General features: G+C 56.2%; 1 protein-coding gene across 5 annotated transcripts; it reads left to right on the forward strand.

Moving 5' to 3' along the window:
* The first annotated feature begins 218 nt into the window (after positions 1–218).
* Mgat3 (mannosyl (beta-1,4-)-glycoprotein beta-1,4-N-acetylglucosaminyltransferase) lies at positions 219–21,866 on the forward strand. 5 transcript variants are annotated; one of them, XM_013511575.1, is made up of 2 exons: positions 219–656; positions 17,545–21,866. In XM_013511575.1, the coding sequence occupies exons 1-2, from the start codon at positions 619–621 to the stop codon at positions 19,169–19,171; spliced, it is 1,665 nt and encodes a 554-aa protein (XP_013367029.1). In that variant the 5' UTR covers positions 219–618; the 3' UTR covers positions 19,172–21,866. The 5 variants fall into 5 exon arrangements, with proteins under 5 accessions (XP_013367029.1, XP_005379349.1, XP_005379352.1 ...); XM_005379292.2 differs by lacking the exon at positions 219–656 and adding an exon at positions 2,087–2,150; XM_005379295.2 differs by lacking the exon at positions 219–656 and adding an exon at positions 5,602–5,894.
* The last annotated feature ends 5,069 nt before the right edge of the window (positions 21,867–26,935 follow it).

Genomic DNA, 26,935 nt, shown 5'->3' on the forward strand with positions numbered 1-26,935 from the left:
CTTTGGTCTCCATCCTGGAGAGTGCCTGTCTGTGGGCCGCTGCAGTGCAGGCTGGGAAGAGCTGGGAGGTGGGACAGGTGGGAGGCTGCTCCGGCCTGGCCTCAGTGTCTCCTGCAGCTCTAAAACATCCTGGAGGGTGATGGGCTGGGGTGTGGAGGAATGCCAAGCAGCCCCACTGCTGTGTGCCCCGAGCAGATACAGGATGACCAGAGGACACAGAACACAGGACCCGAGGACAGCGCTGAGCCTGGGATCAGAACTTTCTACCAGACGAGGACCTGGGACCAACTAGAACACAGCACTCACCAGCCCGGCGCCTGGAGTGTGGATGCTCTGCCTTCCCATGCAGGAGCTGGAATACAGAGTTGGAGAACAGTAGGCCTAGAGGGGTCTTCTAGAACACTGAGGTTGGCCCTCGGTGGTCCGTGGAGAAGTGGAGGCTCAGAGAGGGCAGACCCTGGGTCTCAGTGAGCAGTTGCCGGCACACACTTGTCTCTACACAGCGACCGCATTGCAAGTGCTCCTGACGGCCACCTGGTGCCTGAGCCTGGGCAAGTCCGTCCTTTCACCAGGCCTCAGTCTCCTCATCTGTGAAACGGGCTGTGAGGATGAAATGAGATGGTGTGCATTGGTTGGGAGCCAGAGTCACACAGGAGGTTAGTGGCATTGCTGAGACCTATCCCTGGCCGCTAGGCTTCTGGAATTTCCTTCTCACCTGGCGGTGGTGGCTGTGTCGCTTTTCCTTGTTCCCCAGAGTCGGCTGCAGGTTTGCATTCTGTGCGTCTGTTTTGTAGCACTTTCCTGATCTTCCTGGTGAAGAAGTGAATTGATCGACAGGCCAAGGACAGACGAGTGGTCTCATGGTGCTAAGGAACAGTGGCCTCGGCCCTGCAGCTTTTGTGGCATCCCCAGCCATTTGGTGATGGCTTCCCCTGTCGAGATGGGCAGGTCCTGAGAGGAGAGGGCGGAGAAGACCTGCCTGCCCCTTCTGCTACCACCAGAAGTACCCTCCCAAGCTAGCAAGATGGCCACCATATTGCCTGGAGACCTTCACTGTCATTCAGAGGCTCCAAGGGGTGAGAAGGTGGTCTGATTCTCAGGGCTGGCTGCAGGAGCAAGCGGGCCAGCCGAGGCAGAGGAAGCTCGACCTCCAGGGAGACAGCGTCCTCTCAGCACAGCCGCACGGGTGGCCCAGGGTCTATGCAGTGACTCTTCCAGACCCAGCCTGGCTCTCAGCTGCAGCCCCAGGCACAGAGCAGAGCTGCCCCGGTGGAGGAGATTACTCAGGGAGGAGAGCAGAGAAAGGCCACATTGTTCCAGCTTCCTGTGGGTGCCAGGCGGTCACCAGGTGCCCAAGCCCCAGAGCCAACCAGCTGTGTGCGAGCTGTCAAGACTCGAGTTAGATGCTCAGGCCTGACCCCTCCCTGGCTCCTCCCCTTGGTGGCCCCAGGGTTTTGAGCTTGGTCCTTTAATCAGGAGCCACTCAGCACCTGCTGTGTTCCGGGTCTGCGTGCCCAGCAGTTAGCACATGGTGTGAGCTGCCGTGTGGATGCCAGTGAGGAGGATCCTAACCTAGGATCCTAACTCAGCCATGCCTCCTCACTTCCCATGACTCCTTCCAGCTGGCCTAACATCCTGCGGGCTGGAGTTATTTCCTGTGTCTCTTCTCTGCGCCGCCAACATCCCCATGGGACCCTTAGAATCCATACAAATGAGCCACTACTTTGGGGTGTGAGGAGCCCAAGGTGTATGACAGGCGGGACGAGGACCTGGGCCACTTTTTTGAGCCCCAGATGAGGTCTGAGAGCCTGGTAGCATGACTGAAACTGCAGGCTTGCGGATTTGGGGAGGGTCATGTATTCATTCAGTGCACCGTGAGTGACCCCTTCCTTAGTGCTGGCCCTGGGGATACAGGAGCGTGGGACAGGACAGCCCAAGTGTGGGGAAAGGGCTGCAGGAGCAGGCAGGACAACAGCTGTGGCCGAGTCAGTGCTAAAAGAACAGGTATGCAGAGGAGCTTGCGGGAGCTCGGCCTCCTCTGAGCTTGGACTTTGTGCTCAGGGCGCTGGGTCCAAGGGGACTGCAGCGGCAGCTTGGCCTTGCTGGGCTCCTGGGGACATGTCCTCAGGTGGGCTGCAGCTGCTGTCCGGGTGAGTGCTGATGGGGGGTGAGCCAGCCTGAACCGGGGCGCGGGGAGGGGATAGTTTGAAGCACGGGGTAGGGGGACAGACAGGTGGGAGATGGGTGAGGTCAGTGAGCGGGGTGATTGAAGGTGGCCCTGGCATGGGTGGCTGGCTGGCTGGTGACATCACTGACTGGGCCCAACAGGAGGGACATCAGGAATGCCAAAGCCTTCAGAGTGTCCCTTGGAGCCAGGCGCAGGTCACAGGTTATCAGCTCAGGCTGCTGGATGGCCGATTGAGAGCGCGTCTGGCCTCCTGAGGAGGTATCCTAGAGGCTGTGCCAGCTGCCAGGCAGGACTGGAGCCGGCTTCCATGTGACTCACAGCCTCTGCCCTCTGTACTCCTTGCTGCCCGGCCCAGGTCGTAACCACTGAGCCTGAAGTTCCCTTCCCTTAGGCCCTCGGTGCGTCTTACACCCTCCACCTGCCCCTGTACTCTGTACCAACACTTGCCCCGCCACTGTGCATAGCCCTGCCCCACGACGCTTGGCGCTGAGCTTCCCTGGCCATAGTGTGATTCTGCCAGCTGCCCCTGTGCTGGAGAAGGGAAGGGGGCCCCCTCCCCTCTTCCCCCAGCTTCTGGGTTGGAGACAGGCTGAGGCTCCACACTGAAGTGGCCTTTTGTGCATTGTCCCTGGAGGACCGGGCAGGAGGGGCTGGCGCTGCTGGCTGGGCAGGACTGTGCTGATCTCAGCTGGCCAGAGGCAGGGTCTTTCTCTGGGCTGCCAGAGCACGGGAGGGCACGCTGTCAGGAATGGGCGCTCAGTGGCCTGCGGCCCAGGGATCCCCCAGCCAGAGGGTGCTTATCACTTGGAGGGTGTGGTCCCTTTTTTCTCAGCAGGGTTTCTATGCCTTTGGACTGTTTGGTTCTCATTCTACAGCTGTTTATGAAGTGCCTGCTCCAGGCCAGGCTCTCACGGGGGCGGGAGCGGCAGTGACCCTTCTGTCCTGCAGTTGACATTTTCCCTGAGTACGCAGGCTGGGGGTGGGGGAGGCACAAACAAGGACAGGAGATAGCAGACAGGGATGAGCGCGGGAGGGGAAGCAGGAAGGCCTCTTTGAAGGATGCACCAGGGACCTCAGAAAGACGAGAGGCGCCAGCCCGAGAAGATCTGAGGGAAGGGTCTTGCAGCCAGTGTGAGACAAGCCTGAGGGCTTAAGGGTCAGAAAGGCCCCAGTGTGGCCGAGCCTCATGGATGGAGAAAGCGAGGTCGTTGAAGAAGCAGGTCCCAGACCGGTAGGACTCATGGGCACCCAGAGGAGTCTGGGTTTCATTCTGTGTGACGAGGCACAGGGGACTTCAGTGCCCCTGGCTGCTACAGAGCAAGAGGGAGGCCAGGGAGCAGGGCCCTGGGGGCAGCAGAGAAGCAAAAGGTGCCAGGTCCTGGGAGGTTTGGAGGGGTGGCAGTGTCCTGTGGGCCGCACCAGGCATATGGTCAGGCCATGTGAAGGGGGCACTGAGGCCCAGCATGGCAGCTAGGACAGCTCTGCGTTGGGGGTTGGATGGCCTCACTTTGCAGATGGCAGTGCCGAGGCCCGGGTCATGTGGTGACCTGCATAGGGTCACACAGGGTGGGGACTGAGTGTAGTCCCCAGGAGGCTGCTGCCCCTGAGCCACACTGCCCACAGTCTCCCTGGAGAGGCTGAGCAGAGCTGTCTCCCGCAGCACTGCCCAGGAGCCCCTAAGCCCCACCCCTCTGCCCCCCTTGTCCCTGGCCTCCTTTGTAAGCTGGCCAGGGTCACACCCTCTCAGACCACTGCGCATCTCCACTCTGCTTGAGGGGGCTGGTGTAGAGGGCACCCCATCCCTATTTCACTGATGTGGAAACTGAGGCGGGGTGGAGCTGGGCATGGTCCAGCCCCCTGGACTGCTTTGTTCTCTCTCCAGGCAGGGCAGGGCCACTGGTTTCAGTCTGGGAGGCCCCTGGGGGGATTTGTTCCCCAGTGACCTCTGGATTCCTGGGAGCTCCTGTGATAACCCGGGTGAGGTGAGGCCCACGGTGTTGTTGAAGGACTGGCGGCATGGACAGGTGGGCCCCTGTTGAGTGGAGCTGCATTCTCCTTCCTCTAATCAGAAGCTGTTAATCATTAATCACCTCTGAGTAACAGCAGCCAGCCCAGCTGCCTCCCCTGGCCCTGGCGCCCCTCTGGCCTCCTCTTTGTTCCTCTTCCCCTTCCGCTTGGTCCCGCCCCTCCCCACTGTAGAGTGCCGCCCTCTCATCGGGCGCCTCGCAACTCTGCTCGTGGGAGTCCCTCAGCAGTTCATGGGAGAGATGCCGACCCTTCTGGTAGATGGAGACACTGGGGCACAGAGGGGCAGGTACCCCGCTGGCCTGTTTGTTTCCTGGACTTTGATTCTACTGATCATTGTCAACCACTGGGAGCAGGACTTAGCGGCTGGAGGTGGACCAGCACAGCAGACTGTCTCTCCAGGGTGATGCAAGTGGGGGAGCAGGCAGGGGTGAAGGTGGACCCCCAAGGAGGAAAGCGCTAAGCCCAGGTGTGAAGGAGGGCAGGAGCCCTGCCTGGGAGGCATCTCGCGCAGAGTTCCCTGGTGCAGGGCCGAGGTCCCCTTCCTGCAGCGTGAATGCCCAGCTCTGTGGCTTGGCCACCTTCTGGGCTAGGGTCTGATTTATGTCCTCGCCCCAGGATGGATGTCTCGGCAAGGGTGGACCCTGGGGCTTGGAGGCAGCCAATACAATGGCTCTCTGGGGGGCTCCTCCAAACCACCAGTTTCTCATCTATGACTAGCCACAGAACTCAGCTCTGCTGTGCCTCAGGGAGAGCCCTGAGCACCCTCCCCCCGTGGGCGGTTGGTCACTAATTGCTCTCAGGGGAGGCAGCATAGACTTAGGTCCCTAGTCCCTCTCTGGACTCCACTTCCTGCTTTTTTTTTTTTTTTTCCTACTACTGAACCCAGGGCCTTCACGCTGAGCTACATCCTACCATTTTATTTTTTATTTTGAGACAGTGTCTCAAAAAGAAAAAAACAAAAAGAAGAGCTCACTAAGTTACCCACGCGAGGTGGGAATGGTCAGTCATCCTGCCTGTCTGTCCCAGAGTTTATAAGGGATTATAAGCATGCACCACCACATCCAGCTCCCCTGCTTTATTGGAAACACTGGGTCCCTCTACATAGGGGTATTTATTTCTGAGCTCTTTTGCCTCCAAGGGCCCCTCGTTCCCATCCACATCCCACTGAGAAGGTTCTGCAGAGACCCCCAGAGTCAGAGCCTAGATCTGCCCTGACTCTTTCTCTGCCCAGGGAAGGAGCAGGGTGAGGCTCAAAGAGGAGGCAGGGGTGTGGTTTACTGGACATTTGGCCTTGACAGCACCAGGAAACACAGGTGTTCCCAGCCTCCCCAGCTCCTGGGTGCAGCGGCTTGGAGCGTGAGTCTACCTCTCTCACTGTTTGGTTACCTGCTTTACAAACGAGGAGACTGAGGCCCAGGCAGGTGGCAAGGTACCCAGCTAGGAAGAGGTGAAGAGGTAGAGCCAGGAGCCAGCCCAGGTGCAGGGGCCGGCTGGCGTTGGCCTGGGGAAAGGCCAGCTCCATAGGTAGTCACCTGCGCTAGCCTGGGAGGCAAGGGACAGCCTCTGGGGAGGGAATGGCAGCCATACAAGCCAGGCAGAATGTGGAGCACCCGGTAGCTGGGACTGGATGCATCCTACTGCCCCAAATGTGATGGTGCCTCCGGGGACCTTGTAACAGGTACGAAGTGACAGGAGGGTGGGCAGTGGTGCTGGCAGGGGCTGATGGAGGGGCCTGATGAAGGGTGGAATGGTGGGACATTCAGGCCACGGGGCCAAAAAGCATACCTGCCAGAGGGCGGCCCTGCTGAAGGCCCCAGAAATGCCCTCTGATCTTCCCTGGGACAGTTACAGGCTGGTGGGGACGGCCGTGGGCCCAGGGGGAGGGCGCATCCCCAGGCTGTGGCCGGGCTTGGTCAGCTGGAGGTCAAGGTCAGGCAGATGGCAGGTGAGCAGAAACCACCTGAGTTCCTGGTGATCAGGGCTGGGGGGAAGTGAGGAAGGAGGAAGAGGTGGGTATGGAAGGCAGCCAGGATGGGCATGGGTGTGATGTGGGCAGGAGGGGGAAGGGCACTGCAGGGCAGAACCAGAGTTGCCTGAGCTCAGGACCCGCCTGGGGGGTTTCCTAACATAGGGCATCACCCCCACCCCAGTGCCAAGCTGCTTGTGACCTGACACAGGGCCTTGGTGAGAGTCACCCAATCTGTTGGTGCTGGGTAAGGGTGGGAACAGCTGTTCTGAGGGTCTCTCAGCCCTTTGGGGAACTTTGGCCTTTGCGAGATGTGGTTTGAAAACTCCCGCAGCCGGCCTGGCAGACAGTTCCCTGGGTGAGAGGGGACCTTGTTCCTGAAACCTTGAGGGAGGAGTCCCCGGGTGGTGCATGGGTATGAGTCCTGCTGTGCCAGCCACCAGCTGCGAGTCAGGTAGGTGCTCTGGGCTCTGAGCCTGTGAGGATGAATGGAGGAAGGCGGGGGCCGTGGCATCCGACAGCAGAGGGCGCTCTTGAGTGCAGGGACATCCCTGCCTGCTACAAGCCTGCCTGGGGAGGGCTCAGCCACGTTGGGGAGTGACCTGAATGCCCAGGCAGCCCCAGAAGCATGGGGCAGCACCCTCGCCACACCCCCTTGAAGGCCCACATGCCCCCAGCTGTGCTGTGCCACGCTGGCCTCTGGGTTCCCAGGATGCTGGCTGTGGTCCCTGTCCCTGCCTGGCCCACGGTCCTGTCCCTCTGCGCAGTGACTCTTCTGCTTAAACGTCCTATCCTCAAAGGACCCTCCCTGACACCTGGTGTCCCCTTCCTGAGCTGGTTTTCTCATTTGTCCTCTAGCCTCTCTGCTGTGCCGAGCTCTGCAAAGGCCTCATCCTTCTGCTTTGCTCCCTGCCGTGCCCCAGGCCCCAGCCCAGAGGTCATCCTGCTCTGTCCCCACCACCCTGGGGTAGAAGCGCCGACATGCCCCCCTTCGCAGCCCTGGAGCACCTTCCCTGCACCCTGTCAGTCCCAGCACGCTCCCAGCACTTCCCTGCTCAGCAACAGGCAAGTCTGTGATGCTCGTGGCCCTGCTGGAGGGGACTATCCCCACGAGAGAGAGCCATATCCGGAAGAGACACCCTCCCCATGCCTGAGCCCTGCAGCAGAGCTCTTTGCCCTGTTTTTTCCTGTTCACTCTTGTCTGCTTGGGGCTGGGCTACCTCACTACTCTCTCTCTCTGGGGTGCTAAGGGGTCTCAGCAAGAGCCCCTTCCCACTCTTGGCCTGGCCACTCTGTCTGGAATGCTGTTCCCTTGGGCCAAGTCTGCATCTCTCCATTCCAGCCTGTGTGGGGCTGAGGCAGGCAGGTCTCTGAGGCTGGCCCTCTGAACTGTGGGCATTCAGCCCTGGGCCAGGCAGGCATCCATTCTCTGTCCTCTGCCTTCAGATGTTCATATGGTGCTTCATGCTCTGTGGCCTTGGCCAAGTCACTGCACTTCCCTGGACTCAGTCCTCTTGTCCCTGCAGGGAGGGACAGAGTCATGGTGGTGCTCGTCAGACTTTTTATTTGGGGGCGGGTACTGGAGATGGAATCTAGGGCTTCATCCATGCTAGACAAACACTCCACTACTGAGCAACATACCCAGGCCTTTAGAAAAATTTTTTTGGCTGGGCGTGGTGGCACATGCCTATAACCCCAGCACTCAGGAGGCTGAGGCAGGAGGATTGCTGTAGTTTGAGGCCAGCCTGGGCTACAAAGTGAGCTCAAGGCCAACCTGAACTGCATAGCAGAAAAAAAGAAAAAGGAGGGCTAGGGATATAGATCATCAGCACAAGCACCTGCTTAGCAAGCACAAGGTCCTGAGTTCAATTCCCAGTAACTCCCCCCACAAAAAAAAGGAAAAGGAAAAAATAAATAAATTTAAATTTTTTTTTTTTTTTTAAATTTTGGAATGGGATCTTGCTAAACTGCTTAGACAGGCCTCAAACTTGGAAACCTCGTGCCGAAGCCCCTGATAGCTTGGAATTACAGGTGTGCACCAGTATGTCCAGCCTCTTGTCACACTCTGTATGCAGTCCTGGTTCCACCTTGCTCTCCCTCTTCTTGGACAGACAGTGCCTGAGGTCCTCAGCACAGCCCGGGCGCAGACAAGATCAGGTGCCATTGAACGAGGGGTGGGGGCAGACTGAGCCAGGGAGCTGGAGAACCCCTGGCAGGCAGGCTTCCTCTGTGCCCTGTCCCTCACCTGTTCCCTCGTGTCTTCTCCAGCCCTGCCGTGGGCAGCAACCCTTACCTGGAGCCTGGGCCACCGGGCTTCCTCCCAGCCTCACTGTGCCTTGGGCACTGCTGACCGCCTGGGCCTGCTGCTCCTTCTCGGCCCCACTGCAGCCCTGTTGGGAGGGCTCGCCTCCCCAGGTTGGGAGCACCACCTCTGGCTTCCTGTCTCATGCCTCAGGGTCCCCTGAGGGACCTGCCTCCCTCCCTGCCATAGTCACCTGGCGCACCCTGATGCTGGGACCTTGTCGTCTGCTCGCCACCATCTCACCCCTGGCCCTTCCTTCCTTCCTGGCCTGGTTGTTCCCTCCTGGACCCCCTCACTCTGGTGGGCCGGTGCGATGGGTGTGGCTGTTTAAAGTTAAATCACAAGTGAATTCCTTGGTTGCTGCCCCCAAGTTCGAGGACTCACTAGCCAGTTGTGCGTGGCGGCTAGCGTGTTGGACGCACAGGCCAGGCACGTTTCCCCACAACAGACATGCTCCTGCACAGCACTGTGGCTGGACATGTTGGTCATCTGCAGACACGGGCTGATGGGTGTGCTGTCTCTTAACCCACCCCACCCCACCCTACTCAGATGGGGCCGCATGGGTCTCAGGCCGTGGGGAACAGTGGGTTAGCATAGGTGGGCAGAGAAGTGGTCTAAATCCCAGTTTCTTCATCTGTAAATTGGGGATGTAATTCCTACCTCCAAGGGTGCTTGTGGGATTAAAGCATATGTAAAGCACCCAGCTGGTGCCTGGCATGTATCAAGCATGAGGTAATTGGTAACTGCCACTGTCAGTAGGGAGAAGGCGAGGCAGAGGCGGATCGTGGAAGGCAGGGTCTCAGTGGACGTGAGCCTCGTCGCTGGACAGTGGGATGCATTGTAAGCTTCTGAGCACAGTGCCCTATTGGCCGGTGCCTGAGAATGATTAATCTGTTTCAACTCCAGGGCTGTCCAGTGGAATGTTCTCTACCCACGCTGCCCTGGGTCTCTGGGGAAGGGGCTGAGTTCCAGTGGGGTTGGGTTGCAGCCTGGGAACCAACTTTTCCAGGCACTCTGGGGAAGTTCTAGGCAGCCTGCGGGTGCTGGGATCTGGCTGTGCAGGGTGGGTGTAGAGGGAGGAGAGGGCCGGAGCGCAGCTGGCCGTGGGAGAGGAGGGCTGAGGACAGCACTCCCACCCCGGAACTGAGCTGGCAGACCCAGTGGTGCCCAAACTCGCGCCCAGGGAGACTGGCTGTTCCGGTGGCTTGGACACCTAGTCTTCCCGGTGGCTGGAGCAGAACAGCTCCCAGTGTGGCTCTGACTCTCCTCCGTGGCCTTGGTTTTGTCATATGCAATGGGCACCGTGGCTCCTGCCCCCGGTGAATAGGATTTGCAAGGATCCTCTGGCCACCCTGGGAAGATATAGTCCTGTTCTTCCCCCGCAAGTGTCCCCCCACCAGATCCTGGGGCCCTGGCATCATGGCACCCCAAATTCTCCCTCAGCCAGCCCACTCAGGTTTGCCTGGGGGAGGACCCAAAATCTGCAGCCCATCTAGGCTTCAGGTCTGTCTGGCCGCAGGTGCACGGTGCTCAGGGAGTCTCAGTTCCGTGTTTCCGTCCCATAAATGTGTGTGACCGAGTGGGTCTCCAGACTCACACCCGCCCTGTTACTCAGCGAAGACACATGCCTGCCCCAGAGTTGGCCCGCGCACTGGCCCTTTGTGACTCCAGCCTTCGCGGCAGCAGCACTTGGGATGCGGCAGGGCTTGGGAGTGTCCGTCAGTAGCCTGACTGCCCCGCTGGCCGCAGAGAGGCCCTGTGTGTAGGGGCGGCCTAGTGGAGCCCGACTGTCGGAGGAGGCCCAGCATCAGCTGTTTCTTGCATCTTTCTGGAACTCCAGAGTCTGCTGTGTTCTGTAGCTGCCTCCTGTGCCTGTCACTCCACATGGGGTCACAAAACCGCAAGGTGGAATGACCCCTGTCCAGTCTTGGAGACCAGAGGAGGTGGCGCTGTCCTCTGAGCCCTGAGACGCTGACTTGCCCTGCTGAACCCCAAGAAAGGAACAGGAAACAGTAGCAGAGGCTCCAGGGAGGCTCGAGGGATCCAGAGCCAGCTGGGGGCAAAGCATGCTTGGCAGGCCTGGCTTCATCTGACTGGCAGGAAACCCAAATGGAAAGAAAGAAAAAAACGACATTTATAGAGCATGGACCTGTGTCAGGGTCATTGCAGGATGCTTTGACGCCATGGGTCAGCCAGGTCTCCCACAGGGGTGCAAAGAGATGACCTCTTTCTTTACACCTGAGAAGACTGACACCCAGAGACGCTAAGTAACTTACCAAAAGGCACACACCTAAGTCACAGCATTGGGGTTTAAGCCAAACCCTCCAGACTTCTGTAACAATGAAGGTCAGTGCTTACTGATCATTCATTGTGTGCCTGTGTATGTTCCCCGGCCCATTGTACAGATTAATGAAAAGGAAAACTGAGGCATGGGCTGGTGGAGTAACCTGCCAAGGGCACAGGCAGGGTTCAGATCTGGTCATTGTAGCCATTGTAGACTCCCTGGTGCCTCAGGAGCTGCTGGACATGGCAGGATTTGCCCCCAGCTTGTTCTTGGAAGCAGGCAGAGCCCTTGGGTGGCCTGGCACAAGCCTGGGGTGGGCTGGCAGGTGAGCACAGCGTAGGTGATGTCAGGTCAGAGTCAGATGCCCTTTCAATCAGATGAAACGACTCCTGGGGTCAGTGAGGGTCCATCCCTAAAGGTGCTCTTGTGCTGGGGGCTGGAGATGGGCCAGTTCCTGCCCAGGAGTGGAGGCTGGGAGTAGGCTGAGCTCTGGAGAGCCCTCGTGGACCCTCCAAGGATGCTCCTTGAACACCTCTAGGTGTTGGACCGTCCGTCTCTGTCCACAGGTGGCAGCTGGCCCCTCCTCCCGGTGGGAGGACTTGAGTGCCACCTTGCAGAGCTAAGGACTCCAGAGTTCAGGTGTCCAGAGGTTGGGACCGTTAGGTGACAGACAGGGGAAGTGACTCTTAGGCAATGAGCCATCTGAACCACCAGAGGCTGACAGGGGCCTGGGTGAGGCCAGCCAAGGGCACACGAAGGCCAAGCTAGGACCCTGGTCAGCGCAGGCACGCTCAGGACCACGGAGAGCTCCAGGAGAGCTTCCTGTCACCTCGGTGACAGCTGTCACTGGGAGTCTGTGCCCCAGCGCCCCTGCTGCCTGCTTGGCTGACTGCTCTGTCACAGCCTCCGGAGTGCACCTGCCCATACTCAGCCTGAACCCTGACTCTGAGGTCACGGCTGGGTCATTGTGATGGTCAGTTTTAGATATCATCTTGGCTGGGTTAAGGGACACCTAGAGCAGGGGCCGTGTGTGACTTCTGAGCGTGTCTGGGAGTGTGTCACTGGAGGAGATGGCGTGAGTGGTGGACGGAGTGGGGACAATCCACCCTCAGGGCGGGGAACAATCCAACCGCCTGGGGACTAAGGGTACAAAAAGGCAGAGAAAGCATGTATTTCTCCTGCGACCTGGAGCTGGGACATTTCTGCCCTTGGATGCCAGAACTCCAGGCTTTCTGGCCTTGGGACCTCCTGACTTAACACCAGGGACCCCTGTCAAGTTCTTAGCCCTCTGGCCTGGGACTGAGAGTTACACCACCAGCTTCCATGGTCTTGATACCTTAGCCTTGGACTAAGCCACACTGTGGGCATCCCAGGGGCTTCAGCTGGTGGACAGCCCCCCATGGGACTTCTCTGCCCTCACAATCGTGTGAGCCACTTCCCTCATCTGTTCTCACCTGTCTGTCTGTCTTTCCAGAGGTAGGGAGAGGGGAGACAGCGTCTCTGCTCGGCTTCCGGGGTGTGGCTGCAGGCTCACGATGCTGCAGTCCTGGCTCAGCCTCCACCTGCTGTGTCAAGGGTGAACCCGTCTCCAGGAAGCGCCTGTCCCGTTCCTGTTACCTCCACACACTCAGACAGGAGACACAGGCCCCTGGCCTGGGGTACAACTTACTGGGGTGTGGACGGTGTCCTTTGGGGTGGCCTCCCAGGGAGCCTCCAGTCCTCCCTTCCTGGAGCCCCGGGGAAGGTGGTGCTCTTTCTCAGCTTGCATCCGTCTTGGAGGCTCAGTGCTACCCCAAGCTCTTCTCTTTGTCACTGTGAGGCAGGAGAGCACCTGCCCAGGCCGAGGTCCTGCCTGGGCACCACTCCAAACCTTTGCTGCTGCTTTGTCCACCCATAGGCATCCTGTCCTCTGCCAGGCTGGGGAATAACAAGAGGTAGACGGGGGAGTGCTTACTGAGCACTTACAGTGCGCTGTGTGGACTTTTATCCACCTGTGACTCTCTTGAGGAGTAAATGGAGCTACAGTCGAGGAATTAATTTGCCCAAGGCCACACAGGAACTGGCAGGGCTGGGATTTGAACCTGGTGTTCTGTGCCCATGGAAGTGACAGTGAGGCCCAGCATGTTGGTGCAAAGCTGTGATCCCAGCACTTGGGAGGCTGAAGCAGGAGGATCACTGTGAGTTTGGGGCCAGCCTGGGCTACATAGTGAGTTCAGGGCCAGCCTGGACTACATAGTGAGACACATCCCTCAAACAAAAATGACAGTGAACACCCCTGACAGGCTGTCTGTCAGCGAGAGATTCTGGGTGCTGGCTGTGTGGCTCAGGTCACGGCCAAAGGCCTTACAACTCAGAAGGTTACTGGGGTTCAAACCTGGAGTTCTGATGTCCAAGGGCTCAGGAATTCTTCCTCCCTCTGCCTTTTGGTACCCTGTGGGCAGATCCTCTCACTTTGTCCACCATGGACACGCCTATCTCCAGTGACACCTTGCAGACCCCCTGGGAAGTAACACATGGCCACTGCACTAGGTGATCCCAAACCAAGCATCGTAGCTACCTTCTCTGGTAGCCTGCCCTGACACCCACCCTACTTACACTGAACCTTTGCTTTCTTTGTTTTTCCCCGGAGCTCTGGGTTTTTGTTTTGTTTTTTAGAATTTTTTTATGTATTTATTGATTTTTTATTTAGACAGAGCCTTGCTACAGGCCTCCTCAGCCTACCAAATGCTGAGATTCTAGGCACGCGCCACCACACCGAGCTGCAGAACTCTTTCTAAAGTACAATCCCATTTGGCTGATTTAGTTTTAGTTTGTCGCAGCCTTCCCGAGGGCGAGGGCTTGGGTCAGCTTGACTCCTGGCGTCCCCTGGGCCTGGCCAGGTGCCGCTGCAGCGGGCACTCAGGAAGCACTTGCCGAGTGGGTGACCAGTGCAGGTTGGGTGAGCACTTGTGTGAGGGAAGCACGATGGTGCCTCTTCTGTCCCAGAGTGTGCTGGTCACAGGTGGGCTCCTCGGGGGCCCCTGCCATCCCAGATGCACTGAATGTGGCAGACAGAGGGGCTCAGGAGGGCGTTGCCATTGGCTGGAGTCCCATCAGTGCCCCGTGGAACAAACTGGATCCTGACTAGGTGCACCTGACATTATGCAAGTTACATCATCCCTCTAGCCTCAGTTTCCTCATCTGTAAAATGGGGGTGATGAGGGTACCTGCTTCCTGTGGGCTGGTACTCCCAATGCATTCCTCGTGCAACACAAGCTGGCTTGTAGCCATCAGTGACAGACTTGAGGGTCACACCTGACGGTTTCTCGATGACACTCTGTTGAGATGTTACCTGCTGGGGCCCAGTGTGCTTCTGTAACCTTTGCCAGAAACTGGTCCCCCTGACCTAATGCAAGAGAGGTTCTGGCTTGGGAACCAGTCTCACACGCAAGTCCCAGCTTAGCCATTGTCAGGATGTCCTTGGGGAAAGCCTTGTCATTTTTCCACTCTCAGTGTCCCCATCTGTAAAAGTAGAGTGGTTACAGTAGCCTCCCTGAGGGGCTGGAAGGCATAAATGGGTCCTGCGTGCCAGTGGCAATTTATGTATTCTATTTTATTTCTATGCTGCCTCAGGAAGAAAGTGTACCGAAGCATTTAGCAAAGTAAGAGGAATTTGGCCAAGGAGAATAAGGGTTGAAAAAACAGATGAAACCCAGTGTGGTGCTACTCTCCTATAATCCCAGGACTCTGGAGGCTGAGGCAGGAGGGTGGCCACACGTTCGAGGCCAGCAGGAACTACATAGTGAGGCCCTGTCTCAAAAATCCCAAAACAAGAAAGGAAAAAAAAAGAAAAAGAGTCTGTAAGTGAACGAGCCCAAGAAAATGTGGTCTTTGAGGCCCTGCTGACTTAATGCAGGCTGACTTCCCTGAGCTCTTGAGCCCCTAGCAGTAAGGTATATATGTTTAGTTCTGTGATTCTCTTTATCGAGGGCCTTGCCCTGCAGCCCGTGAGTCAGAGGGGTGCTCCCAGGCACTGATGAGCCTGTGCTTAGGACGGCACAGCTAGCGTAGTAACTAGATATCCCAAACCAGCCTGCCCAGGGAGCCCAGGGTCGGCTAGGTCGGTCTGACCGCTGCAGGTCTACAGAGACCTGTGTACCAAGCAGGGCATTCGCTCGCCTCTCTTACCTTGCATTTGCTGTTGTCTGGGGATTTTGTCTGAAAGGCAGCCCCAGCCTCTGCCCTTTCCACGGTGGGTGTCACTCTGGAGACTCCTGCTGTTTAGACCTTGAGGTGCAGTGTGTCGCAGTCCCCATCTGCTCATCCTGCTCACCTGGTCTGACTGGTCTCACTTTGCCAGGCCTTTAGCATCCTAGAGACAGGCACCTAGGGGACCCACTTCCTGCTGTTACCAGGGAGCAGCCCTGGCACCCCAAAACCAGTGGGGGCCAGCGCCACCTCTGCCCTGGGACAGCTGGCATTTAGCAGAGGTCTGCCCCCCACCCCAGTGTCCTCTCTGCCCATAGTCAGCTCCGACAGCCACCCTTCGGCAGCTTGTGGGGCACCACTGGAGGACGAGGGGGACGGCCCTGTCCCTGAGGATTAGCAGCTCAACACCTCCATACCAGCTGCTCACCACAGTGACCCCATGAGGGTCCCAGAAGTAAGAGCCCCCCACCCCTGCTCTGCAACTTCAGATAAGCCCCTGCAGCACCCTAGACCTGGTGTCCCCTCCAAACTGTTGGGTGAGCTGGTCCTCAACATCTGACTTCTAGGTCAAACTTTCCATGATTCTGCACCTTGTGGCCTGTAGCTCAGAGGAAGTTGTGTCGTGGGCTTCAAGCTTTGAGTAGTGAAAGAACAAAAGCTTCCTAAGCACCCAAGCACACCAGGAACTCTGTACCCATGTCACAGATGTGGAAACAGGTTCTGCGTGGTGAGAAGAGCATGTAAGGTCATGGCAGTTTGAAACCAAGTGTGTGTCCACTTTCCCCTGGTGCCCCCAGCTAGGATGACAAGGGGCAGCATGGCAGGAGGGCACCCAGATGACTCAGAGAAGCACAAATCACAGAAGCACAGGATGTACTAGGAGGAAGGACGGTGCCGGGTGCCAGCGGTCAGGTTTCTATCTATCCCAGCCTCTTCTATGACACAGTGTGTCTCCTCGACCCAGAAATTGCTGATCTCACTCAGCCCTGCCAGCTCTTTCATTAGTGAGGTGGGTGTAACCTGGCCCACCTGCCCATCAGAAGCGCTGTGTCCCGCACAAGCTCGGTCACAAGGTAAGCACATTCTTGGCTGGGGATGTAGCCCAGCGGTACAGTGCCAGCATCCTCCAGGGCCTGGGTTCTGTCCCCAGCACCAAAAACCACACCACAGCGAAAAATCCCAATAAAGCATGGAGTTTGGCTCATGTCACTACCGGGATCCTCCTGTGACCAATGTACCACGGTGATGGGGAGAAGGGTGCAAGGGACCCTCTGTATTATCATTGCAGCTTTTCTGATAACTCACACATATTCTAGTTGAAAGTTTATTTAAATAAGTAAAAAGGAATATACAAGTATCTCCACTGCATAGCCGTAAATGAATTGATAAACTAAATAAACAAATTGGAAATGTTTATGTCATACATACTCATGAATAGTGGTTCATTCAAAATAAGCATGAGGTATTATGTGGGATTTAAAAGGAAATGGTAGATTTATTTGCACTAATAGGAAAATCTTTGCAGTCTGTCATTGATCGAGGAAAACAACGTGATTGGACTTCGAGTCTGGTATAATTGAACCGAGTGGAAAGCAGGGGCACCCCTTAGGTTGTTTATGCCTGGAGCTCAGGCTGGTAGAGAGCCAGGTGTGTTGGCGCACGCTTGTAATCTCAGCACACAGGAGACTGAGGCAGGAGGATCGTTGGGAGTTTGAGACCAGCCTGGGCTACAAAATGAGCTCAAGGCCAGCCCGGACTGCAGAGCGAGACCCTGTCTCAAAAACAGAGGCAAAAATAAAATAAAATAGATTAGAATTAAACGTTCTCTTGAAAGCTGTGAAATTTTTTCCAATGAAAACATATTAAGAATGTTTGTCGCTGGGCTTGGTGACATACGCCTGTAATCCCAGCACTCAAGGAGGACTGCCATGAGTTCAAGGCCAGCCAGGGCTACATAAGTGTGAGTTCAAGCCCAGCCTGGACTGCATAGCAAGACCATGTCTCAAAACAAAAAAAAGAATGTCAGTGGGCCCACAAAAAAAGACAACACCCCAATTCAACTTGAGTGCAAGGATTGGACCCACAGGGGCCTTCAAGCTCCCCAGAGCAGGGCCTGCCCTGGATTGAACTTTTCTGGGAGGCATTTTGCTCCCAGTTATGAGGCTGGTGGGACGGCCAAGTGGGTCTCAGGCTGCAGAGGTGCTTTTGGGGGCTGGGGTCTCTGGGGAAAGGGCTGTGGGCAGGAGGCAGTTACCTTGCTGCTGGGGCTTCCAGGAGACTTGGGAGCAGAAAGTGGGGGACTTCATGCAGGACCTTCTCAAAGGAGGAGGTGGTGGCAGCAAAGGCTCTGAGGCCCTGTGCCCCTAACTCTTAACCTCAAGTTGTTTTCTGTTTTTTGAAACCAGGTCTTGCTCTCTAGTTTAGGCTGGCCTTGAACTCGCTAGCCTGGGCTGGCCTTGAACTCTTGGTGATCCTCCTGTCTCAGCCTCTTGCATGCTGGGATTACAGGCGAGCACCAGCATGCCTGGCGCCTTAACCCTGGAGCAGTATCTCAGGCTGCCTGACCTTTTGCTGTCCCTTTCCCGCAGGATGAAGATGAGACGCTACAAGCTCTTTCTCATGTTCTGTATGGCCGGCCTCTGCCTCATCTCCTTCCTGCACTTCTTTAAGACCCTGTCTTATGTCACCTTCCCCCGGGAACTGGCCTCTCTCAGCCCTAACCTCGTGTCCAGCTTCTTCTGGAACAATGCCCCCGTCACACCCCAGGCCAGCCCCGAGCCGGGTGGCCCTGACCTGCTGCGAACCCCTCTTTACTCTCACTCGCCCCTGCTCCAGCCGCTGTCCCCCAGCAAGGCCATCGAGGAGCTCCATCGGGTGGACTTCGTGCTGCCCGAGGACACCACCGAGTATTTCGTGCGCACCAAAGCCGGGGGCATCTGCTTCAAACCAGGTACCAAGATGCTGGAGAAGCCGCCCTCGGGGCGGCCCGAGGAGAAGCCCGAGGGCGCTGACAGCTCCTTAGGAGCCCGAGGTCCTGCACGGCGCTCCCCGCGACGCGTGGTGAGTGCTCGGGAGCGCGCGGGCAGCAACCGGGGTGTGCGGCGCAAGTGGGTGGAGTGCGTGTGCCTGCCGGGCTGGCACGGGCCCAGCTGCGGAGTGCCCACCGTGGTGCAGTACTCCAACCTGCCCACCAAGGAGCGCCTGGTGCCCCGGGAGGTGCCGCGGCGGGTCATCAACGCCATCAACATCAACCACGAGTTCGACCTGCTGGACGTGCGCTTCCACGAGCTGGGCGACGTGGTGGACGCCTTCGTGGTGTGCGAGTCCAACTTCACGGCCTACGGGGAGCCGCGGCCGCTCAAGTTCCGCGAGATGCTGACCAACGGCTCCTTCGAGTACATCCGCCACAAGGTGCTCTACGTCTTCCTGGACCACTTCCCGCCCGGCGGCCGGCAGGATGGCTGGATCGCCGACGACTACCTGCGCACCTTCCTGACCCAGGACGGCGTCTCCCGGCTGCGCAACCTGCGGCCTGACGACGTCTTCATCATCGATGACGCGGACGAGATCCCCGCGCGCGACGGTGTGCTCTTCCTCAAGCTGTACGACGGCTGGACGGAGCCCTTTGCCTTCCACATGCGCAAGTCGCTCTATGGCTTCTTCTGGAAGCAGCCGGGCACCCTGGAGGTGGTGTCCGGCTGCACGGTGGACATGCTGCAGGCCGTGTACGGGCTGGACGGCATCCGCCTGCGCCGCCGCCAGTACTACACCATGCCCAACTTCCGCCAGTACGAAAACCGCACGGGCCACATCCTGGTGCAGTGGTCGCTGGGCAGCCCCCTGCACTTTGCTGGCTGGCATTGCTCCTGGTGCTTCACGCCCGAGGGTATCTACTTCAAGCTGGTGTCCGCCCAGAACGGCGACTTTCCCCGCTGGGGTGACTATGAGGACAAGCGGGACCTCAATTACATCCGGAGCCTGATCCGAACTGGAGGCTGGTTTGATGGCACGCAGCAGGAGTACCCACCTGCGGACCCCAGCGAGCACATGTACGCCCCCAAGTACCTGCTGAAGAACTACAACCAGTTCCGATACCTGCTGGACAATCCCTACCAGGAGCCCAAGAGCACTGTGGTGGGTGGTGGGCGGCGGAACAAGGGCCCCGAGGGCCGGCCACCAGCAGCCAGGGACAAATTGGACGGGGCTGAAGGCTGAGCCTGCGGGATCTCTAGGGCCCCCTGGCCCGGTGGGCTGGTAGCTGCCCCTGGTTGCCTTCAGCCTCTTCCTGCCGACTTGGGGTTCTTGAGAGACCAGGACTGGGTGGGTGGGCTCTCCCTACTCAAGTCCTTGTTTGTCAAGGGTTAGGTTTTTCAGTTAAACAAAACAAACACCTCCCTTGCTGCCAGGAGAAGGGAGCAAGCCCAGACATCTATGCAGCCCTTTTGCTACCAGGAGTGCTGTGGCCAGGAGGTGCCACTGGAGAGTGCATGATGGGCCCCAGGGACCGGGAGGAGCCCAGGAGAGGAGGAAAGGGACCCTGTGGGAACCTCCAGGGCTGCCCCGTGGTGGAGGGAAGCCTGCTTTGGCATCCCGGGGCTTTGGACCTGCAGTGGGGAGGGAGTCGAGCCAGCAGGTCCAGCTGTGTAAGTAGATGCATTCGGGCGCAGGAGCAAGGTGATCACCTCATGGGGAGCGGGCGCTGGTGACCACCGCTTGGTGTCCTCACAAGTGCTGGCCCAGATGAGGAGGAGGCCTCCCCCACTGCCCCACAGGACATCACTGCGCTGGGGGTGGTACCCAAGGCTGTCAGGCTCCTGTCCCCTGTAAGCTGACAAAGGCGTGTGGCCTGGGGAGCCCTGGGGATTCCTTCCGGCTTCAAACCTGGCCTTGATGTTCCTTCTTACTCTACATTGCTGTCGCCTGGGCTGCCTGCCCCGCTGCTTGCAGAGACCCCAGAAATCCAGTTCTCAGGGCAGGGCGGGTGCTGGAGGCTGTAGGGACACCCAGGGGTGGCGGGGGTGGCCTGGGGCGTGGCAAAGTGAAGACGGACATGAGACCGTCATTCTGCTGCTCCGCCCCTGTCACCCCCTCCTGCTGGCACCCACCGCCCCAAACTCACCACTATGCCTGGTGGAATCACACTTAGGCCACTCCTTGGGGCTGGCTAGTGGCCAGGAAGGAGCCACAAGGCTCTCCTGGGCCCAAGAAGGGACATGAAGGCCAGTTATATGTCAACCCATTCCTCTTAGTTTGCCTTGTTGGGGGTGGGAAGTCATTTGTTGGAGTAGATTCTAAGCTGCTGTAAGAGACCGTGAAATACAGAGGTTTGTGCAAGACGAAAGCTTGTTTCTGATTAAATTGTCTAGAGGGAGATGGGCCAGGACCAGTAGACAGCTCTGCCTTCCCTCATTCACACCTTCCAGTTCCGGATACAGAGTGGCTGCTCCAGCTCCCACTATCACTTGTACATCCCAGGGCAGAGAAAGGCAAGGAAGTGCACACCCTTTCCTGTTACGCCCACCAGCCAGAAAAGGCACGAATGCTTCTGATGGCTTCTCATGGGCCAGGACCTAGTCACAAGGTCACATAAATACAGCTGCAAGGGGACTGTGCCTGTGGGAAACCGCCTTATGCCAGACCTCAACTTGGGAGATCCGTGAAGGAGAAGAGGGTGAATGGGGGGGCAGGTTTCTAGGGGAGAGGCAGAAATGACTGCTTCAGTTGTAGGATCCTGCTCCTGCTCCTCTCCGTCTGCCCAAGGCCAAGTGCTGTGGCAGTGACAGGTGTGTGACCGGCAGAGAATGCCCGTCCCTAGGTACCCCCCCATGTTCAGTACTCCCCCCTGTGAGGCCAGTATGTGGAGGCTGCCTGTGGAATGGTCCATTTCCGTGTGTGCGTGTATATTTATGGGCATGGGTGCATGCTTGGTGTGTATTTGTACATGTCTGTATCGATGTGTCCCTGTACATAGGTGCCTGTGTGTGGGAGTGGGAGTCCGGCCCAGGTTTCCTCTTTCCAAGGTCCTGGAGCCTGTGGCTACACTTCCTGGGGCTCCCCAGGGTGACTGAGGTGGGAAGCCATTGGGGAACCTAGAAAGCAAGATGAAAAGGATGTGGGGTCTGTCTGTGTTTGTCTGTCTGTCTTCCAGTCTGAGGAATGAGAGTCCTCTATCCACTCAGCCCCGCTGGGCCCCAGCGTTGTCCTCCCACCTGACCCCTAGCTCCAGTGGGGCTTTTTCTGAGTGGCTCACTGGGGAGATAGATGCCTGATGGGTCGGGAAAGCTGGAGAACGCGGCTGGCTCAGCGTGACATGGGGAGCTGGCCCCGAAGCAGCTGTGGTGGGCAGGCCTGAAGCAGGGAAGGAAGTGGCAGAGGATCAGACCTGCCGGAGTTCAGACCCAGTGGGGAGGGGGCAGAGGGAGGCTGGGGTTGGGGTGGAAGAGTTTCCCACAGAACCACAGCCTATGCTGGGAAGGGGAGGGCGCCGGGGCCACGCCCACACCTAAGGAAACCCAAACAACATGAACACTGGCACACGGCTGCCCTGCCACCATCTCCATGTCTTTCCTGGGAACCTCTAGCCCCGTGGAGGCCTGTCCATGCCAAGCATCCAGCTGGCCTCGTCCATATGTGGTCATATCAGTTCTAGGGCCAGGCATAGGACAGCTTTGGGGACAGAGTTGAGAGTCAGCACGGGGACATGGGACTGTCCCCCGCAGAAGGCAGGGCCCTAGGAAACGTATAATTTAAGGACACCAATAATAATAGTATTATTTTTTTTGTAAAGGAAAATCAATATGTATATTCTGAAATCATTTTCTCTGTAAATGGTTGGATTTCATTTCACCCTTAAAGGGATGCTTAAAGGAGAAGATAATATTAATAATAAAAAACAGCTGTGAAGTCTGAAGGGCGTGCATACGGCTGGTTTGTGGGTGCTCCACGACAGGGAGGGGCAAGAGCGGTGGCTTCTTGTCCGGGCGCAGCTTCTCCTTCCCAGGGAGCCGGCCTTGGGCTTGTGACCGTGTCTGCAGCCTGGGATCTGAGGGGTTTCCTGGAGATCTTTTGGCCAGATGGGTGCTGCCATTTGTCTTAGGCCACCAGGTATGTTCCGAGGAACATCTCCGAGATTGAGGGGAGAGGCGCTCCGAGCCTGCCTGGGTCCCCTCTGGAGTGTCAGCCTTGTCGGCCCGAGCAGGGATTAATGTCTCCTGAGCAGTTGCCAACTGCCAGGCACCTTCCGTGTATCACCTGAGGGTTGGGAGGGACCGTGGGCTGCTGGCCATGCTCCCAGCGCCCAGGAAGGAGCTGCTGCAGGTGCCAGGGGTGGGCCGGGAACAGGGTTGGATTCCACAGGATGGAGACACTGGCGATTAGACACCCCTACCTAGCCAGAAGAGGGCGATGGTGACCCACTTAAGCTGAGTCAAGTTTACAATTCTCTAAAATTTGTTTCTATTAGCACGTTTGCAGCACTGACATTCATCGTGAGGAGTTGGTACATGTACATAATACATCTTAATTCTTTTTAATCTTGGTTCTCCCTCCATTCCTTAGTCTTCTTCCCACGGGTTCTTTTTATCTTTTTTTTTTTTTTTTTTTTTTTTGTAGTACATGTTTGCAGTACGTGTTTACATTCCTTGTGGGGATCTAACTTATTTACTTTCTGTCCCTTCCCGCTCCCTCCCTCTCTTGCTTCTCTTCCCACTGCAGAAGGATCTGTCGCCCTGCTTCCTATCACCTACCTTTTGTTTTGCACTTTATACTTTGGGTTCCTCATGTAAGAGGAACCAGGCGGTGAGTCAAGCTTGCACATCTGATTTATGTCACTTAATAGTATGGTCTCGAGGTGCAGCCATTTTCTCATGAAAGGCTCTATCTTTCTGAGTTTACAACTTTTAAATCATGTGCTATGGCAAATCATCATAATCACCCTCAATATTTACAGAGGGTGTAATCACCTTACAGTATTTATAGTAAGTGCTTATTTTGTGTCAACAGAGCCTTCAAGGACCTGCTTCCTCCAGTTAGGCTTCCACCACCTCCCAAAAACCCACTGAATTATCAGTCGATTAGTCCGTTGATGAGGCCAGAGCCCTCAAAATCCAATCACCTTCCAAAGGTCCTAACTCTGAATCCTGTTGCCATGGGAACCAGACCCTCAACACATGAGCTCTTAGGGACATTTCATATCCACACCAGAACATGAAGAGACACCACTACAGACACGAACTCCAACCTCACCTACCCACTGAGATAAGGTTCGAGAATCCCCCCATCCCCCGGCCATTTGGACCAGCTGCCAAAATGCATTGCCTGGATCTAGTCCCAAGGCAAACTTACACAAACCAATCCAAGCAACAACTTACACAAAACTGGCTTCTCTCCTGCACCCCTAATTCCTTGCGACCCTGTCCTTCCTGCATTGGCAGCCTAACCCTGCAGCAATATCATAAGATACTTTTCAAGCACCTAAACTGCAAAGAGCTTCTACAGGCAAAATGCCAACAATGACACAAATCTTCACGGCTGTAAAGTGTGGCCAACTTGCCCCATCCAGCTGACCAATGTGTGTGGTAGCCCACCTGAGACCAGAACCGCCAGGTCAAGTCTGGCCTGCACATTGATCTAGGCTCAAGAACTCGGTGAGCGTAAGCCCCTGAGCTAGGAGGTTGTTTATTACACAGCTGAACTGTGGCCAGAGATAACTGATTAGTAAGTGACAGAAGAGCCAACCCAAACTAGTGAGGCGGAGAGGGAATTTCTGGCTTGCTGTCAGTGAAGTTCAGGGCTAATGGTGGTTTCTGGTGCCACTTGAGGCTGAGCTCATTGTCACAGTGTCATCCACCTCTCTCTGGCTCAGGTCAGCACTGCTTCCCAATTTGTGTATCCCCATTGTCACAAAGGTTTACCCTTTGCATTAGGCAGCTTTCCATCACTGCAACAAAACACCTGAGATAGTCAACTATTAGGGAGGAAAAGTTTATTTTGGTTCAGGGTCTCAGAGGTTTCAGTCCATGATTGCTTGGTCCCATTGCTTTTGGGCCTGCAGTGAGATGGTGCCCAGGAAGCAGAGAGAGAAAAAGGATGGGCTGAGGTCCTCATAGCCCTTTCCAGTGCCCATCCTCACTGACTGAACTTCCTTCCATTAGGCCCCACCTCCAAAAAGTTCTACCACCTCCCATTAGAGTCACAAACCTTCCACACATGGGCCTTTGGAACACTTATCCAAACAACAGAACCCCTCATGCCTGCAAGATGGTTGCAGCAACTCCAGGCTGCACATCATCTTAGCTTCATACTCAGCACAGAAGAATTAGATCTCTTCTTTCTAAAAGTGCTGGGCCTGGATCTCATTAACTTTAATTAAGTCATATAAACATCCCTGAAGAGATCTGTTAAACTAGAGGCAGGTTGGGGTAGAATCTGACTCCTCAAAAGAAATGGAGGGCACACATGTGACCTTGGCACCTCAGCTGCTCCCACCCAGCCTTTCACCAGGCCCTGGCCCACAGCCTGCTTCATCTGCTGGGTCCTTACCTGTAGGACGGAGGACTTCACGGCACAGACCCTCAGAGGTGCTCGTGAGGCTGCTGTGGGCTTGGTCGAGCCCAGTGTCACCTCGTTCTGTCTCAATTTGGCGTCACGCGCCCTTCTCCAGTCTCCTTCCTTTGGCCTCTGTGACTCACCTGTCCCATGGCGCTCGTCTTCCTCTTCGCTCCCTGGCATTCCTTCCTGGTTGCCTCCCTGGGCTCGTTTCTCTCCTGCACCCCATCAATAAGGCGGCTCCCCAGGGCGTGGTCTTGGGCCACTGCTCGCCCCGCACTTAGTGCTCACCCACGTGGGGCTGCCTTCATCTCACCAAGGAGTCCTCTCTCCTGAGCACCCAGCAGTCTTGTGGACTGGTCCCCTGATACCAGTGTCACCTCAAACACCATGGAGCCAAAATAGAACTCAACGTCCCCTTTAAGTCTCTCCTCCCATTCCCGCATTCTCCACCCCATCGCCGTACCTCATTACCCTATCAGCCGGCTGGAAATCCGGAGGGACCCTTGCAGGCTAATGGCAGCCACCACTGTTTGATGCCTACTGTGTGCCAGGGACGATTATGATGAACAGTCCAGAGCTGGAGCTCCTGAGCACTAGTTGCTGATCACGTGACCCGGATGGGCTCCTGCGACTTAGCATTGTATAAATGTGAATGACTCCTGCCTCTAAGTGTTGGCTGCTGTGGGTGTGAAAGGATGCATGTCAAGCTGGATGTGATCATCCACGCCTGTAATCCCAGCATCTAAGAGGCTGAGGCAGGAGGATCGCTGTGAGTTCAAGGCCAGCCAGGGCTGCACAGTGAGTCCAAGGCCAGTCTGGATTACACAGGGAAAGCCTATCTCAAAAACAAACAAACACGCATAATAAAGGCACGGAGATCCATGTCTGTAATCCCAGAACTAGGGAGGCTGAGGCAGGAGGACTGCCACTAGTTCAAGCCTGGACTACATAGTGAGACCCTGTGTCCTTCCCCCGCAAAAAAATCACAATAAAAGACATGACATGGAAAAAAAAAAAAAGACACGACACGCCTCTAATCCCCCTCAAAATACTCCGCCTTACTTTCAATGCACTTACTCCATTGTTTTCGCCATTTTCTGAAACAGTGCTGGAAGTCCTCATTCCAGAGTATCTTTATGAGGTGTGATCAAAAATATGGTGAACGCTGCTGCTGAACTTTATGTAATGGAAACACAGGCTCCTAAAAAGATGGTGTGTCCTTATTCACTAGATCTGGCATCCTGCAACTTCTGCCTCCTCCCCAAAGTCAAAATGACCATGGAAGGTACACTTTCAACAGATTTGGGACATTAAGGCAGCCACAACAGCACAACTAAAGACACTCACAGAAGAGGACTTCCAGAACCACTTTAGAAGTGGCAAGAACAATGGGATAAGTGCGTTAGAAGTATGGGATGACATTCTGAGGGATTAATGACAGGGTATTTTTTACTGTAATAAAGTATTATTAAATTCACTGTATTTTGGCCAGGCGTGGTAGTGCATGCCTGTAATCCCAGCACTCAGGAGGCTGAGGCAGGAGGATTGTTGACAGTTCAAGGGGCTGGGGATTTAGCTCAGTGGCACAGTGCCTGCCCAACAAGCGCAAGGTCGTGAGTTCGATTCCCGGTATTGGGGGGGAAAAAAAAAAAAAAAGAGTTTGAGACCAGCCTGGGCTACAAAGTGAGCTCAAGCCAGCCTGAACTGCATAGTGAGACCCTGTCTCAAAAAGACAAAAAAATAAAAATAAAAAAAAGAAAGAATTCACTGTATTTTTTATCACACATTGTAAAATAAAAAAATAAATATCACACATTGCATAGATTACTTCATTTATGAGGTTGCTAGGAGTGGTTATCGAAGTGTCCCCTTTCTTCTCTCTCTGAGCTGAGTGGCATTTAGAGGGGTCGCTTCCATTTTCTAGCCTGTGACGAAGGCAATGGGAACCCTGGATTTAAGGAAATGAAGGGCAGACCTTTTTTCAAAGGCTCTGCCTCCTTCCTGGTCTAGCCACTCTCATGGTGCTGTGCTGCCTCCTGGCGGTGAGCTGGCCCTCAGGTGACAGTTCCATGCCACTGGGGTCCTCTGCTTTTCATCTGATGCAATTTAGGGTCTGAAGCAGTTTATACAAATACACAGCAAAGCGGAAATGCAAATATAGAAACATCACAATCACAGGACTCTATAAAAGTCAAGCCTAAGAAATAATGCAGAATGAAGAAGGGAAGGCACCCGCCCTCTTCTCCCCGTTTATAGCTGCAAAAAAGAAGCTTCTAGAACTTGCTCCGGAGTTGGCCACACTTGGAGCACGAGCACTAAAGGAGAGCATACCTGGAGGCCTGTGCCTTCCTCTCCATGGTGTCCCCTGCACTCCGCCAGGGCTAAGTCCACTCTGACTTGTGCTCACGGGCTGTGCCCCTCAGATGCCCA

This window comes from Chinchilla lanigera, unplaced genomic scaffold, assembly GCF_000276665.1.
Source record: "Chinchilla lanigera isolate Chin_1 unplaced genomic scaffold, ChiLan1.0 scaffold00012, whole genome shotgun sequence".
Lineage (NCBI taxonomy): Eukaryota > Metazoa > Chordata > Mammalia > Rodentia > Chinchillidae > Chinchilla > Chinchilla lanigera.

Bases quoted from the DNA above. Each gene is read 5' to 3' on its own strand.
- Mgat3 (XM_013511575.1), top strand. From the start codon at position 619: ATGGTGTGCATTGGTTGGGAGCCAGAGTCACACAGGAG. The intron at 657-17,544 runs GTTAGTGGCATT...CCTTTCCCGCAG, and splicing joins GAGCCAGAGTCACACAGGAG to GATGAAGATGAGACGCTACA.